The 18068-nt window shown below is 44.8% G+C and overlaps 2 protein-coding genes across 5 annotated transcripts in view; one reads left to right on the top strand and one right to left on the bottom strand.

Moving 5' to 3' along the window:
- The window catches only part of POPDC1 (popeye domain cAMP effector 1), a 280642-nt gene that overhangs the window by 65511 nt on the left and 197063 nt on the right, over positions 1-18068 (bottom strand). The window lies entirely within an intron of this gene.
- LOC146063987 (uncharacterized) lies at positions 733-1949 on the top strand. Its single transcript, XM_083176966.1, has 2 exons — positions 733-1065; positions 1434-1949. The coding sequence occupies exons 1-2, from the start codon at positions 831-833 to the stop codon at positions 1805-1807; spliced, it is 609 nt and encodes a 202-aa protein (XP_083033092.1). The 5' UTR covers positions 733-830; the 3' UTR covers positions 1808-1949.

Raw genomic sequence — 18068 nt, 5'->3', positions numbered from 1 at the left:
AGGGAATTCTACCCTGGTATCTACCAGGGTAAAACACGGCAATGACACGGGTCTGTGCACAGTGTAAATGCACATTACCCGTGTTTTAGATCCGGGTAACACTCTGAGGCCGGTAATTGGTTCTTCAGGGGCACCAGAAGATGATGTCATCTGCTGGAGACGCGCCGGAAGACGCTGGGAGACGCTGACCACGAGGAGGCTTCCCAGCAGCAGCTCCTCCGGCGCTGGCCACAAGCAGCCATCGCAGCACATTGCCTACGCTGGCCACAAGCAGCCATCGCAGCACATTGCCTACGCTGGGCACAAGCAGCCATCGCAGCACATTGGCCACGCTGGGCACAAGTAGCCATTGCAGCACATTGCCTCCTACCTACGCTGGGCACAAGCAGCCATCACAGCCACAATCCCTGCGACGCTGGGCCCAAGCAGCCATCACAGCACATTCCCTACAACGCTGGGCACAGCAGGTATTTGGACAGCAAACCATGTCTAGCCATAGTTGGACAGACAGTGAGATAAGAGAGCTGCTTAATATTAGGGGAGAGGAAGAAATAAGAAGACAGATGACGGGTACAGTAAAGGATACCTTTGTCTACAAGAACATATCCGTTATACTGGCCGACAGAGGCATAAAAAAAACACAGCAGCAAGTGGTGAACAAATTAAAGGCACTACGAAAGCAATTTATGAAAACACACGACCATAATCGTAAGAAAAGTGGTGTAGGACGTATTGATTGGCCATATTATGAGCTATGCTACAGTGTCTTTGGCAAAAGTGCCCTAACTAATCCCATCGCACTATCATCATCCAGCTGTGCCAATAGTCAGATGTCAGTAGAGGAGGACCATGCCGAAACACAGCACAGCCTCCCCAGCTCACAATGTGGACCATCATCCCCACTGCTCGTATCTGACTGCAGTTTGGAAGAGTCAAGCATGAAGGATGATTCCGTCAGCGCTGTCATAAATGAGGAGGTAGAGGCTTCTCAGCCGGAGACTTCACAGGCACCCAAGTCGACGGAGATTTCCCAGGCACCCAAGCCCACAACTTTGCGCTCCAATAGTAAGTATTAAATTTGCACACAGACAAGCACATACACAAACATTATGTAGTGGTGTCAAAACTATCATACTTCAAGCTCCTTTGGTACTACACATCCTAGCATGCTGTGTCATAGTTGCTGCAGTAGTCCATACGTAAGACCAAAACTTATGTTAACACATGGTGGGATATGTGGATAGTTGAATGGCAACCTCGAACAATATTACACCGCAATACCTTTAAACTATCTTTGAAAAAGGATTGAAAACATAATGGGCAATGGATAGGTAGTGTGTATGTGCCGGAAGGCCGCAAACATGTGTTGGTTAAACTATGCAATGTTTATATATCATCAGTGTGTAACAAATCATTTTTTATCCCTTTCACAGTCTATAACGTTCCCAAAAGGAAGCCGAAACCAAACAGAACAGAACAATCTGTGAGAGCAATGACAACGATTATTCTGGAACATCTACGTGAGGCGGATAGCGATTTGAATGCTCATGAAGATGCAAGAATTGCCCGTTTTTTAGCATCTGAAAAAGAAATGCATGATTCTTTTATGTCACAAATAGCGGATATGCATGAGAGGCAGATGACATTGTTTGAGCGTATGTTTAGCCTTATCCCTGCCAATACACAAGCACCACAAAAAGACCACACACAAGTGGCATATGGCCAGTACAACTATGACCATGCTCAGTATCCTAACACATCAACCCCACAACCCGAACAATATCGGGTTTATAGGCAATTGAGTTAGGCCTGTTGTTGCTACAGCAATGTTTGTATGTATCTTTTCAGGTTGTTAGGTTTCTGCACAATGTAGGTAGAGAAGCCAAAGTTGGGCCAGTTGGTACACATTTTTTATATATAATTTTAAAATACATAACAAGTCCATATTACAGGCACAGGTAGTATAGGGCACATGTATAAGATATATATATATATATATATATATACATAGAAGGGCAAGTAAAGGTTGCAGTACTAGGGTGCTCATTTTTTTTTTTTTAAATATATAGTATATATAGATATACATTTTCCTACCTGAAGGATGTACGTTCTTAGGCCTGAAATAATTAGGTCCACGTGATAACTAGAATGGCCATAGCAGAGGGGAAGATGTATGGAGCAGTGATAGTGCTTTAGGCCCTCCTATCAGCTCCAAACTGTTAAGTGTATGAAGGGTTTCTGAAGGGACAGTTTGGAGCTGATAGGATTGCCAATTTATGACTTCTCTCCCCCCCCCCCCCATCACTGCGTCATACATCTTCCTCCCTCTTGTGTTCTCTTTGCACTTATATTTTTGCACTCATAAATGTTTACCAAGCCATTTTGTACCTGCAAGTAAAGGTCGCAGTACTAGGGTGCTCATTTTTTTTTTTTAAATATATAGTATATATAGATATACATTTTCCTACCTCAAGGATGTACGTTCTTAGGCCTGAAATAATTAGGTCCACGTGATAACTAGAATGGCCATAGCAGAGGGGAAGATGTATGGAGCAGTGATAGTGCTTTAGGCCCTCCTATCAGCTCCAAACTGTTAAGTGTATGAAGGGTTTCTGAAGGGACAGTTTGGAGCTGATAGGATTGCCAATTTATGACTTCTCTCCCCCCCCCCATCACTGCGTCATACATCTTCCTCCCTCTTGTGTTCTCTTTGCACTTATATTTTTGCACTAATAAATGTTTACCAAGCCATTTTGTACCTGTATGTCAAGTTTTGAAAACATACAAGAAAGTTTTTTGACATGTTTTATAATTATACTTCAAGTATACAAAAAATGAATAAACACAAACTGTTCAACCAGCAATATTTCTCTGTGTCCCCTACTGCAACATTGATGTAAGGTTTTGAGTTATTGTGGCTCTTATCCGCTCTGCGGCAACGCTATGCACCCCCTCATAGCCTGCTGCATCATGTACGTTTCCCAACAACTCCTGGTCCAGCACATTCCACTCAGGAAGAAAGTTTTCCTTTTGCAGCTCACATATATTGTGCAGAATGCAGCAAGCTGCGACAATATCTGGCATGATTTTTAAGTCCACATCATTCCTCTTCATGAGGCAACGCCAGCGTCCTTTTAATCGGCCAAAAGCATTTTCAACTGCCATACGGGCAGAACTGAGGGCATGGGTATATGCAATCTGTTGTGGCGACAGTTGAACATGCTGGGTGTAGCCCTTCATCAACCAGTGCTGCAAGGGGTAGGCTGCATCACCAATGAGGTGGACCGGAATTTCCACACCATCAACAGTCACCGATTTCTGTAAAAATAATTATATTTATTCCTGGTTCAAAACATAAATATTGGTTTATGGGTGAACATAAAGTGTAGGGTACAAATTTCTTACCTCTCTAGGGAACAGACATCCAACTAGCTGGTCCTCCGCAATACTGTACAGATCTGAATTGGCTAGCACCCTCGCATCATGTGACCTACCGGGCCAACCTATGAACACATCTGTGAAACTAAAAAGAATGGTATATTACATATTGTTCCTCCAAAGAAAATGCCCACCCTTACAAAAAAAATAGTAAACTATTGCTTACCAGTATTTATGGTCCACTACAGCTTGCAGGACAATAGAATGCCACCCCTTGCGGTTATAGTAGTCTGCGGGGTTATCACGGGGGGCAATGATGGGAATGTGGGTACCATCGATTGCTCCACCACACTGAGGATATCCACGCCTCTTGAATCCCTTGACAGTGTCCTCTAGCCGCTGTCCTTGCGGCAAGGATATAAAGCGCTGGTATAGGGTTTTCAGCAATGCCCGTGTGACTTGGTATACAATCTTGCACACTGTGCCAATTCCTACACCAAATAGACAAGAGAGTGTTCTATACTCTCCAGGGGTAGCGTACCACCAAATAGCAATTGCTAACCTCCTGCTGGGCTCAATAGGCTTCCTGAACTTGGTGGTCTGTTTCGTGATGGCAGGGGACAGTAGTTCCAAAATATAGAAAAATGTAGCACGGGACATTCTGAAATGTGCCATCCACTGCTCATCCTGGAAACTTAGAACTGTCTGCATGAAAGCCTCCCCATGTCTGCGATCTCTCATCCACATTCTTCTGGTTGGTGCAGTGCTCATTTGCAGGATGGTGGAAACACTCGCTGATAACAGCACTCTCCTCCTCCTCAAATAATGGCGACGAGCACTCTCCCTCTCCGCAAAGAATTGGGTCCTCCTCCTCCAGCGCAGCAGTAGGTAGCAGAGTGTTATAAGCTGCATCAAGCTGTCCATGGCAGAATAGTACAGCAAAATACTGCAAAATGTCTGCAAGCCCAGCATAGACACAGCTACTCTCTCCATTGCTGCAATGCTGTAAGAAGTAACCACCCACCACCCCTCCCCTTTGTCCCCTTTGTCCCCTTTGTGACTTCAAACTGGTTTGGACTGGAAAAAAGCTATGTCTTGTGGGCATTCTTGGGATTTTTCAAAGTTTACCCGGGTTTAGTGTAAAAGGCTCCGACACGGGTATAACACGGGTCTGTGCGCAGTGTGAACAGTGTTTTTACCCGTGTCTTACACGGGTATGATCCGTGTTCAAAAACCCGTGTTTAACACGGGTTTCAGATGGAAAAGGGGTATTAGTAACGCAGTCAGTTTGATCTGTGCACAAGCAAAAACTCAGACTGCTGGGGTGCCTTGAGGACTGAATTTGGGAACCTCTGCTCTAAGGGCAGTATTCAATGAGAAAAATTTGCCATGTTTTATGGCGAGTTTGTGCTTTTCTCGCGTTGGACGGAGACTTTTGCTCTCTAAAAGCGAACAACCCTATTCAATGTGCACTTCTCGCCATCTTTCTGAGTGATTTTCGCCATGTCTCTCCGTGTAGCAATTCTCCATCTTTTCATGGAGAAGTGGAATGTGAACTTTTTAAATAAAAGTTTTTTTGTTTTAATTTTGGTGTAAAAAAATCAGGAATTTTATTCTGAGAAGGGGCATGCGATTTTTATTCATGTGCTTACAGCACATGAATATATATATTTATTTATTTTTTACACAGAACAGCCAGAAGGGGGCCGAGATATTTTAGTTAAAAAAAAAAATAATTATATATATATATATATATATATATATATATATATATATATATATATATATATATATATATATATATATATATATTTACACTGAGCAGCCAGCAGGGGGCCGGGAGCCGAGCCGCTCATTAGATATTCATATATTCACTGCACCCGATCATTACATATGCATGATCGGGAGCAGTGACTATACCCGGTTCCCTGCTGGCTCTAAGGGGGGGGGGGGAGCTTGTGCTGCCTGGGTCCCAGGGAGCCCACCTCCCCCCACATTCGTTCTGGGGCAGGCAGGGAGACTTCAATCTCCCTGCCTGCCACCGTCCCACGTCTCCCTGCCGCAGACGCTCGTGGACATTGAATACGGAGAGAGCGAGTGTCAGCCAGCCCTCCGGAACGCAGCGAGTGTGCAGCGAATCCTAAACAGGATTCGCTGCACACGGCGAGATTTATCATTGAATACTGCCCTAAGTACCTATAGCGAGAGCTAACTTTGTGCTGTCCATCTGTGTGTCTGGAATAATTATATAAACTACCTGACCTGCTCTGACCTCACACTACACTGCACCATCTGCCTGCTTTATTTTACAAATTGCCTCCTTGCCTTGATCTGAACTGAGAAAGACATGCGGTGCCTGATGCACACTCTAAAATATTAAGCTCTGCTATCTCATATAGAGCAATAAATTGAGGTTCTTGGAATATTTATTGGCCAAGAAATACTAGCCCACCAACCACATCAAGGTAACCTCAAATTTTCTGATGGGTCCCTAATACTAAGTTTGAACCTGGAGCGCAGCACCCCAAAAAGCCAGCGAAAGCCAGTCACCTAAGGGCAGCACACAAGTGAATTGATATGGTATTAGTGAGTTAAGAAAGAAGCAATAGCTAGGGGTTAAAAAGGGTTACATAAGTGAGAATAATAGAAAGTATAATTATTGGAAAAATAAATAGTGCTAAATAAATGTTATGGTGTGCCGCCCAATAGAAACCCTGCAACAGCAACCTCACACCTCCCGCACCTTGAAGTAGCACCCCGCCCACCTGATCTAAATGGTATAACCAGTCTGGTCACTGGTGTCCACAGACTGCACATTGGAACTAAAGGCACAATTAAGGTAAGTCCTGAAAATGCATACATTGTGTTAGTTTTAGGGATGGATTTGGGGCGTGGCTCCCATTGGGTTGGCCTGGCTGGGTTTCCTTGGGGCGGCACACCATAACATTTATTTAGCACTATATATTTTTCCACTAATTATACTTTCTAGTATTCTCACTCACGTAACACTTTTTACCCCCTAGCTATTGCTTCTTTATTAACTAACTAATACCTTATCAATTCACTTGTGTGCTGCCCTGAGGTGACTGGCTTTTGTGGGGTGCTGCGCACCAGGTTTAAACTTAGTATTAGGGACCCACCAGAAAATTTGAGGTTACCTTGACGCGGTTGTTGGGCTAGTATTTCTTGGCCAAAAAATATTCCAAGAACCTCAATTTATTGCTCTATATGAGATGGCAGAGCTTAATAGTATAGAATGTGCATCAGGCACCGCATGTCTTTCTTTGTAGAACTACAAGTCCCAGCATGATAGCACCTTATGATACATGTATATTATTAGGGTGTGCATTTCAAGACCCCCCCCCCATATACTTGATCTGAACTGCTCTGTATGCTAGTTTAAAGTTATGGAGTACCAACTGTGTATGCTCTCTGACTTTGCTCTGCACATACCCATCACCTAATCGCATCTGACCATTTTACATCACTCTGATTTCCATGTTTATCTTTTGGTAAACTGGGTAAGGTTCAGAAAGAATATGTCTCGCTGTTAAATATTCCCCCTAGTGGACAGAATACAAAATACTACAAGGGAGGACGACAAGGCCCAGCACACAGGGCCGGTGCTAGGTTCCTCAGCTCCCTAGGCAAACTTTCTGTCTATTTCCCCCCCACCAACACCCACTTTGAGGTGTATATATATATGTATACACACACACATATACATATATATTTGGGGGTGTGTGTGTGTGTTGCGGGTAACATCCTGGCAGTCAGGATGCCAGCAGTCCGTATACTGACACTGGCATCCCAATTGCTTTCACAACACAAGAGGCAGGACCGCAAATAGATCAGGAATATCGACAGTCATGGTAGGGGGGGTGGTTATGTTTAGGCACTACTGGGAGGACTTAGGGTTCCTACGGGGAAGAGAGGGTTAGGGTCAGGCTGCGGGGGTTAGGATTAGACACGTACAAAGGGTGGTAGGGTTAGGCTGCTGCAAGGGGGGACACCCTACCGGGCGCCTCCAGCATCCATACAGTGGCAGCAGTAACACAGGGTGAGAGAGGGGAGAGTTGTCTGCCCCTGGGCTCACCAGGCAGGAGCATGGACAGGGCGTAGTGGCAACCAGGGAAGGAGTAGAGGCAGCTAGCAGCACCCAGATCCCACACTCATCTGAGATGGAGGGGGAGGGGGGGGCACCTTGCAGGAGGAGCACTGTGGGCAGCTGGGCAGGGTAGCAGGGTGGCAGGGTACCATCTTCCCCCCGGAACACAAGGGGGGGGGGGGGGGTAGAGCCCCTGCACCTCATGCCTCCTCCTGTTCCTCCCTGGGAGCAGCTATATTGCTAACTTTTGTTGTTGTGGCTAAACTGTTCCTGTGCCCTGCAGATAATGCTTAGGCGAGGGCATCCATGTTGCTCCACAGGGGGTGTCGGGGGATGCGGTAAGGACAGCCACTTGCTCCATGGGGGGGAGGGAGGAATTGTCATTCGCCTCGATCCACCTGCTCCCTCTTGCCGCCCTCCAGTGGCCGGCGCCCTAGGCAAATGCCTAAAGCTGCCTAGTGGTGGCGCCGGCCCTGCCAGCACACATTCCCCAGCACAACAATTTAGTTATTTTTCATTCAAATAGTAGTGCCGCCGCAATGCGTGGGATTGAGGCCCATGGTGAGGCACATGGGAGAAGCCTGAGCTGCTGCCAGGTTAAGGAGGTAGAGGTAAATGCTGCATGGAACTGCTCCATTTGAGGGGGTGGAAGCTGGACCTGCTGCATGGAGCTGCTCCATGGGGACGGAGGGAACGGGGGCTCGTTGGTCCATCTGTCGGTCCCCCGACAGATGGAGGGGTCTGGGGTTCATCCCCCCCTCTTCACCCGTGCATCAGTATATGCTCCCATATGGTCAGGGGCGGGCTGGGCCGGGGGGCAGGGTGCCATGTGCCCCCCGGGCCGCTCTGTCACATACTGCCGCGGGCCGCCCTGTCACATACTGCTGCGGGCGGGCCGCCCGGTGGTCCAGCACCAGCTATTGCTCTTTCTGTATACGGTGCCAGCCGCGGCCTTCAATACATGGCCGCGGCTACCAGAACATGGCCGCCATCCTCCTGCTTGAGGAAATGTCCGGCGTTATTAGGGGAGGGCTGAGTAACATGATGCCGCCGCCTACCCATGTGCCTACCCATGTGGTGACCTGACATGGAGGAAGAGCTGGCGGGCGGAGGATGGCTGCGGCACAGAAAGCAGGGCAGAGAGGCAGGAGCCATAGCAGTGCAGTTACAGGGGGAGCAGCCTGTGGTGACCTGTTATTACATAGGAGGAGCAGCCTGTGGTGACCTGTTATTATTATTATACAGGGGGAGCAGCCTGTCGTGTCCTATTCTTTTGATACAGGCAAACAGCTTGTACTGTCCTATTCTTTTTTTATACAGGGGGAGCAGCCTGTGCTGTCCTGTTCTATTTATGCAGGGGGAGCAGCCTGTAGTGCCCTGGTATTATTATAGATGATTAGCAGCTTTTGGTGTCCTACTGTTATTATATAGGGGGAGTAGGGTTTTTTTTCCCAACCCTCAGCCGCCACCCACCTCACCTCTGAAGGGGCAAATGTTTTAAGTTTTGTTTTTGTTTTTTTTTACCATGGGTCACGATCTTAGCTCTGCCCTCTTACTGAATTATTCTCCACCCACTAACGGCAATGTGTTATTTTTTTTTGGGGGGGGCTTCCCCGGGTCACCACCACCTCGCCGCCGGTCCCCGCCGCACTCCCCCACCAGTCAGATGTAGTGCCGCTCACCAGTGGGGGTGGTCTGGCGAGCCACGGTGGATGAGCAGCGCTACATCTGTACAAAGCAAACGGATACGGCCGTGCTACTGTGCATAGGCCGTATCATAGTCAGTGAAACTTGCTTGTGTGTGGCTGTTGTGCTGCAAGTGACAGCTGAGCTCATTCAAGTATCTACAGTATAATCAACTCCAGGCCTAATCTTTTTTTATTAATACATATTTTTTAAACCAAAAAACTCCATTTAACGATGCACTGTTACTTATGGGCCATTGCTCTGGACCTGCCCCCCAGGCTAAAAGTTGCCAGCCAGCCCCTGCATATGGTGTTGTCTGCCTGTTTGTCATTTTGTCCATCTGGTTGTTTCCCTATACACACTGTCTTTCTTTCCCTGACACTCTGACAGTCTCTTCCTCTCTATCCTACCTGAAGTTCTCCATTTCTCTCTTATTCTCTCCCCCTTTCTCTCCAACATCCCCTCTCTCTCTCTCTTTCTATCCTTGACACTCTCACTGTCTCTTGCTCCCCTGTTTCTCTCTCCCTCCTTGAGATTATGGGCCTTATTTTGGTTCATTCTTTCTGACAAAATCCTTCTTAGATGGACAAAACCATGTGCACTGCAGGGGGGCAGATGTAACATGTGCAGAGAGAATTAGATTTGGGTGAGTAATTTTGTTTCTGTGCAGGGAAAATACTGACTGCTTTATTTTTACACTGCAATATAGATCTCACTTTGAAGTAAAACCCCACCCAAATCTAATTCTCTCTTCACATGTTACATCTGCCCCACCTGCAGTGCACATGGTTTTGCCCATCTAAGAAGGATTTTGTCAGAAAGAATGAACCAAAATAAGGCCCTAAGTCTCACCCCTGCTAGCACCTCTCTTTCTCTCTCTCTCTCTCTCTCTCTCTCTCTCTCTCTCTCATTTCCTCTTTTTTCAGGAATCTCTTTTTCTCCCTGACCACCCCTCTCTCCACTTTTTCCTCTTTCCCCAACACTCTCTCACTCTCCTCACTTTTTTTCATCTCCCCCTGCTAAAAGAATTGTAGTGACAGCGGTGATGTTGGGTGGGCCCTTTCAACATTTTGCTATGAGGCCCACAACATTCTAGTCACACCCCTGCTACATCAGTTTGTGTAGTTTACAGCATATTAAGTGATTTTGTTCTGCTTATTCTCAGAATGTGAATACAAACAAATGTGAAACTGCAGACCCGTGGGCATTTTGCATGATTCAATAATTTTTTGTCCAGAGAGGTACAATAAGGGGCACGGGCTGTTCCGAGACATGGAAAAGCCCAGCAAAGAAGTCTTCATGCAATTACAGTTCATGCAAACTAGCAATTATGTGCATAGATGCCTTTTAGGATATGTATCTTTTGCATCTGCTACAATACCTTCTGAGGAAACCGCTGCTTACCCACATAGCGGAGAAACGCGTCAAGGGATTTTTACCAGCTGGCACTCCGTGTAGCCGACTCAGAGCAACCGCTTAACAATCTACCTCAACCTGCCTTAAAAATTTCAAAGCCGTTCCAGAGTGACCTCCCCAGTGTGTTGCTATCTTCAACAAGCAGCCGGCGTCTGACCGGTAATTCAAGCCACCGCAACCTGGGTGAGTGTTTGCACTGTGTCCTGACTTCTGTGATTCCCGGCAGTACAGCAAACTTCCATCCGCGCTGATTGCAGGAGACGGACGGCTCGCCCCCTGTGAAACATCTCATCAGCGGGTTGTCAACAGGCGGCGACCGCTGACAGGGGTGCTGGAGCTGTCTGTTGAATATACACAGCACAACTGAATATTTCTCTCGGCTGTTCAAATTTCAAAGGATCTGAGGTCGGTTAATCATTGATAAATACTCTGAGTAAGCCACTGACATTTATAATTCCCCAAATCCATTTAGGGATCAATTTAAAGGACAATCAGCTGTCTATTACAGCCCTTGAAATCGTCAATAGGAGTGTGTGCGAATATATTGATTCTTTTTACTTTTTTGTATTTTTATAAACTTATATTGTCTGTACAATTTTATTGTGTGTTATTTTAGATTAATAAATTTGTATTGAATTCATCCAACTGTGGCGCTCTCTAGATATATGCGAATTATCGCTTATATCTTGTCTTTCTGCATCTGCTACAAGGCAGATCCTATTACACATCACATGGATGAGGAGTATTTGTTATAAACTACGAGAGTATGCTGCCAGTGCTGAGGCGCGCACAACTAGAGATTTATACGACCCTGCACATGCGTGATAAAACGCTATTTCCTTATTTTTTTCTAAATGCAAAGGAAATCGTACTCACCTATGCTACAGAAGGTCTTATTTCCGGGATAATGACTCCCTGTGTTTTAGAGTAGCTGGGGCAGAGGACTCTGTTTAAAATATACCGTGAAGACAACAGAGAAAGGCTTTGTTCTGTTGATACCAACTGAAAAAAACAGCTCTGGTTAAACTCATTTTGGTACTCGTTTCCTAGCACGGCGCCAGCGATAAAAATTGTATCCATCGGGACCCCCAGAAATCGCGTCTATCGCATCGCATGCAACCAAATCACATGCAATGCAATCGACGCGATTAAATTGGAATCAATGTAAAATGGTCCCTGAGACCCGATTTTACATTGGCCCCAATGTTAAACGGCCCCCAGACCCCAATTTTTATTGTTTACCAACCCTGATGGCTCAAAAGGGGGGGGGGGGGGGCATTTGTCATGTAAAATAAGGGTGAGTATACAATGAAAAATCGGGTCCATTGGCCCATTTAACATTGTTCCCTATGTAAAAACGCTCCATCGCATCGGTCGCATCGCATGCCTTAACTTAAGGCATGCGATGGACGCGATGAATGTGATGGATGTGATTTTTTCATTGTCGGGGAAAAGGATAAAAATAGCCCTATAATCGCGTCGGTCGCGTCCATCGCATACCTTAAGTTAATGTATGCGATCACCTACGACAGGCGCCGTGCTAGGAAACAAGTACCCTCATTTTACTATCAACTCATCATAAGTCTCTTAAATGGTTTTTTCAGGTGTTCATGGCTATGGAATATCCATCTGAGGACACATGATGCTACAAACAATGTATATTGCTCAATCAGCATCAAAAATGATCATTAACTTTTATTTATACCCTAATATATTGCACAGTGCTTTACAGAGAATATTTAATCATTCACAGCAGCTGTTATCCCCAAGGGAATGACTTCCCTAAATCAAATCCAAGAAGCCAATTAAAACACCAATATGTAAATGCATTACTTGGTCCAATGCCATATGAACAAAGCTCTTCAATGCTGGAGAATGTGGCAAGCAATAAATTAGCTACAGTAGAGGGGATATTGACAATTATATATTTTTTTACAACTACTGTATCTATGCAATAATAGCAAGTAACAAGTTATGCCTTGGTGGTTGGATAAAGAGTTATATAGAATGGTCGCTGAAAAACTGCTCTATCAAAGTTAAGCGGTACTTGTTACAGCCGAGAAGGTTGTTCTGCAGGCTGCATTCACCAATCAAAAGCAAGCAGGGTAACAGTACCTACACACGTATGAAACCAAAATAATACAAAACTGTGCTATCCGAACAAATGGTAAGTCAACATTCAATAGTTCAAATAAAAAAGTTAAAGGTCAACAAGGTTATAGTCCACACATAGAAAGGTTAACTTACTTTTTTTGTAGGGGGAGGTGATTTATTCATTTCTTTTTCATACACATAGATTCTCATTGAGAATGGGAAAAGCATGGCAAGTGAAGTAAGCCATGTAATGGGCAAAGTATACTAATTGGGGGTCCATGTGCTCAGGTGTCAGCATTGACACAAAGTGGAAAATCTCAGTTCATTCTTTATTTTTTTTTATTCAAGAATTTTTATTGAAGATTTTTTGGTAATATAACAATAAACACCCCATAACAGTTATACCATAAACAAATGCACATTTAGCAGGAACAAATATAGGTACTCTTTACCTAGCACGGCGCCCACGATTTTGATCGTGGGCATCGCAGGTAAAAAAATCGCGGGCATCGCGGGCATTGAATGCACTAAAAATCGGGTGCGACGCGACTTCCCATAGGGAACAATGTTAAATTTCTCAATTGACCCGATTTTACTGTTCAATGCGCTCGCCACACTATTCTATTCTCAACTCCACGCCGACGTGGATAGTGGGTGTATGAAAAGGTCATAGGACGCGTACCGCAGCCCCTCGCGGGCTCGCTGCGCTCGCCACGCTTCAGGTTCACGTTGATCGTCGGGTGGCGTTAACAATTGTGGGGGCCATTTCACACTTTAGGGTGCCTATTTGGCCTCTGTGGGCCATTTAACATTGTTTCCTATGGAAAAATCTGGTCAATTGAGGCATTGAACAGGAAAATCGGGTCAATTGAGACATTTAACATTGTTCCCTATGGGAAATCGCGGGCATCACACCCGATTTTTTAGTGCATTCAATGCCCGCGATGGGCGCCGTGCTAGGTAAAGAGTACCCAAATATAGCTTCGGCATGCATACATATAGGGACATTGTTTCAATGATAATACAGACAGTAGTATTGTATCGGTAGGTGCGCAGAAGGAATAAACAATATGCAGAGTATTACATAAATGCATAGGCATGTATAACAAACATACGTAGTCTCATACACAAATAGCACGTGTTAACCTTTTGGTGTTGATCTAGAAATTGTCAGACTAATATACCACACCACAAAACTGTACCTTATTTATATATATATATATTGATAAATAGTATATAACAGCACAGATTTTTTTATAAACAAATTGTATAATATAAGTGTCGAAATGGGGGGGGTCAAGGGGCAACTGCCACCACCCCCAAAATATTTTTTTTTATATATTTGAGTGGCATCATTTAGCATGCAGTCACCAACCGGGGTTACTACTTGCAAGACATAGACCATCCCTTTCCAGCTCCCCCATCTCCTGCCTCCCTACAGCACTTCTTACCAACCTCCATGGCCCTCATCCCCCATGCACGCACCTCCTGCTCCCAGCATTCCTTGGCACAATTACTGAGATGTGTAGTTTCACAACAGCTAAAGAACCACAGGCTGGCCAGGCAGTGGGCGGGATGTATTAAAATACATCACCTCCCATCACACCGATGTTGATTACATATGTAATGACATATGCAATCAACATCGCAGTGCAGTGACGGAGGCCCCCGCAATACCGGAGATGTGGTGTGCGGGGGTCTCCGTCACATCCGCAGGCTCTCTCTGGCCGGGAAGTAGAAGCCCTTTGCCCCTCCTACTCCCCCCTCAAGCCGGAAGGACCTCCGGCTGTGTTTTCTAGGGGGAGGAGGATGTATGGCCGGGTGTGTGGTCAGCGTTAAGAAGCCCATAGGCTTCTGAAGGGTATCACATTTTTTCTTTAGTACATGCCGCCCAGTGTGTGGCTGTTTACTGTGGACAGGTCTCACCCTTTCTCTCCTCCACATTTGCAGCAGACCCCCCTCAACAGAAAAATATTTATACAGACAGCTCTATCTATCTAACTCGGTCAGGTACTGTAGGTGGTGTGGTGGGTAAATCCGGCTGTCCCTGAGGGGGGGGGGGGGGGCATTCAGCAATTTAGGGGCTACAAAACTATATATCTTGGCGCTCTCTTATATATGAATCTGCTTTATACAATTAAAGTTTTGCATCTGAGATGATTTACATTAAACTGCACATTCAAAATAGGAACGATAAAGGTCAGTGGAAAATAGATAAATCAAGGGAAACAGATCAGTGGCATCACAAACATTTTTTGCACACGACTGCAGTTTTGAACACTGTAAATTATATGGAGTATGTGTTATATTAACATTTTCAAATTATGAAAAATGTTATCAGTCATTTAATGGCTTATGAACTACAATTCTTACTTGTGGATCTCAAACCTCTCCATCTTTCTTATTTCTTTTTTGATGGATTGATAAAATATATTGTTTTACCTATTTCATTTTCTTGCAGATTGTTTGACTGTTATTCATTTTTTGCTATGCAGAAGCCGTTTCTGCACTTATTTAAAGAAAATTTTAGAATGTAGTAGTGTATGCTGTGCATTTTTGGCTGCTTTCACCTTAGAATCGCCAGGGAAAGTACATTGTGTTGTTGTAAACAAACACATTGCTGGCATTCTGTCATGTCTTAGCAATAATAAAAAGTTAATTATTGGAATTTGTTCTACAGGCTATGTTGCTATTGGAATAATCATGGAGAGACAAAGCTGGATGTGCCTCCAAATTATACATTAACATCACTAAGCAAAATATACACTATTGCATGGGGTAAGACACAGGGCCAGATTCTCTAAGCTTCAAAAGTGATAAAATGGAGAGTGATAAACAGCCAGCCAATCAGCTCCTGTCTGGCATTTTTCTAACACAGCCTGTGACATGGCAGATAGGAGCTGATTGGCTGGCTGTTTGGCTGGCTGTTTGGCTGGCTGTTTATCACTTTTGAAGCATAGAGAATCTGGCCCACAATCTGGTAACCCCTTCAATAATGTTGAATGCAAACAGTCCCAGGCTGCTCAGGGTGGGTTTGTATTCCCGGAGACACAAAGCCCCCACACCAGGACCAACATCCCCATGCTAATAGCACTATGTTTCATCACAACAGCCTTTGAGTGTTCGGGTAACAGATTATGTTTTAGAATCAAAATAATGTTTTCACTTACTGATGCACTACAGCAGGGGGCGTAACTAGAACTTTATGGGCCACATTGACAAAATCTTGATAGGCCCCACACACATGCACAACCATTGTCACTAAAATGTCCCTTAGGGGGGCAAAAGAAAGAGTGAGGGGAGTGAGAGAGAGGTTGCCAGAGGGAAAAGAGAAAGAGGAGTGAGAGAGGGGTGGTCAGGGAGAGAGAGAGAGAGAGGACTTCATGAAAAAAATAGGGAATATGAGAGGAGAGGGTGTCAAGTGGGAGTGGCAAGAGACTCAATGGCAGGTATTCAATGCTGTTTGCGAGTGGTGACAGCGAGCAGGTCTTCCTGCTCGCTGTCACCACTCACCCTGACAGCATTCAACACAGCCTCCGCATCCGCCAATTCCCCCTCGCTCCGTTTTTTGAGCGAGGGGGAATTGGCGGATGCGGCTCCAGAAGCAGCGAGACCCGCAGCTAAAAATGGCGAGTTTTCTGGGTCTCGCTGTTTTGGGGAATTCCTGTGACGGCGAGGATTTCCCCAGAACGGATGAATAGAGCGAGCGGCCGTCGCGGGGGTTAAACAGCGAGGAACGCTGATTTTCAGCAATCCTTGCTGTTTAACCCCCTCGCCGGCCGCTTGCTGCGGCATTGAATACCCCACAGTGGGTGAGCCCTGAACAGTGATAGAATGAAGAGTAATAAGCCACCAACCAATCAGTTCCTACCTGTCATTTTTCAAACATAGCCTGTGACTGTGCGAGAGTCAGCATCAGGTAGACAGAGGGGAGTGGAGGGAGAGAAAGAGAGAGTGGGAGACAGTGACAGAGAGCGAGGAAGGAAAGAAAAAGTATGGGGAGAAAGCCAAAAAAAAAAAGAGAAAGAGATGGGGTGGGGTGGGGGAAGGAGACACAGAAGGGAGGGGGGACAGAGAGAGGCCGATGGGAGTTACAGACTACCAGAACCCCCCAGTACAGATGGTGCGCTGTACTTCTGGCAGTGGCATCCTGGAAGATGGGTGATATTGGGCCTCAAAGATAAGGAAAGCTACAAGTGACAGCAATTAAAACAGATAATTGATAAGTGCTGCCAATGACAGTGCTATGTGTGGTGGCACACGTCCCACCACCCAAGATATGGCCCCTCCATTCTAATTTTTCTAATACAGCGTTTTCATGAAATCTAGTAAGAATCTATTGTGTTTTTTTTTTCCATAGGTGCAAATGCTAGTTACACATGTATATGTAATAAATGTGCCTGTCCCAGATTCACTATATATATATATATATATATATATATATATATATATATATATATATATATATATATATATATATATATATATATATATATATATATATATATATATATATTGCTTTAGATACGATAGAGAAAAATACCTCTTAGTTTTGAGTCTACAGCAAAGAACACAGTATAATTCTCTCAGAATTTTTTTTTTTTAACATCTGTCACATGAGAAGAAGAACAGATTAGTGGCATAGTCACGATCTGCAACATACTGCAGTTGCCATGTATAAGTAGTAGTGTTCATTCTAGCACCCGCTATCTTTTAAAACCCATGCAGTTTCTCTTCCCTATCTGGAGTGTCACTGTCTGCTGTAGTGCTTCTAGCACAGTGTGGTCTGTATATCAGCACTGATATGCAAGGCGGACCTGTGCTAGAAACACCACAGCAGAAAGCGACACCCCAGATAGGGAAGAGGAACTGCATGGGTTTTCAAAGATAGCGGGTGCTAGAATGAACACGAAGTAGTGATTAACACATCATGTTTGAATGTTACAAAACTCGAAGAAGATTAGGTGGTGCCTCGTTTACTAAGAGACAAATCTCAGAGGACACTGATGAAATGTAAAATAGTGAGACCAAGATAGTTGATAATAACAACCATGGAAATGTCCCACCCCCTGCCCTCTAGAATCAATGCACTAGCACTTTAAAGTTAAGACAATAATATACACCAGTATTTCTCCCCCTTTTTCAGCACAACAATGTATGCACAGATTGTATTTTTTTCACCTTTCGAGTTTGTTCACTTCAATTTAGGAGAATGCTCTTGATATACATGCACTTTACACATGAATGTATTATATGTAATATGCGTAATACTATGCACTATGTTTAGTGTTCATCAATCCCGCTTGTCCGTCCACAGCCGGCTGAGAGGCTCATCAGTCAGTAATGTGAGGGAGATCACCATGGTGACCAGGAGCTTGCGTTCCAA

This window comes from Crinia signifera, chromosome 3, assembly GCF_055691185.1.
Source record: "Crinia signifera chromosome 3, ASM5569118v1, whole genome shotgun sequence".
In the NCBI taxonomy this organism is placed as follows: Eukaryota; Metazoa; Chordata; class Amphibia; order Anura; family Myobatrachidae; genus Crinia; species Crinia signifera.
The sequence above is the reverse complement of the archived record's forward strand: the minus strand, read 5'-3'. Positions and strand labels throughout refer to the sequence as shown.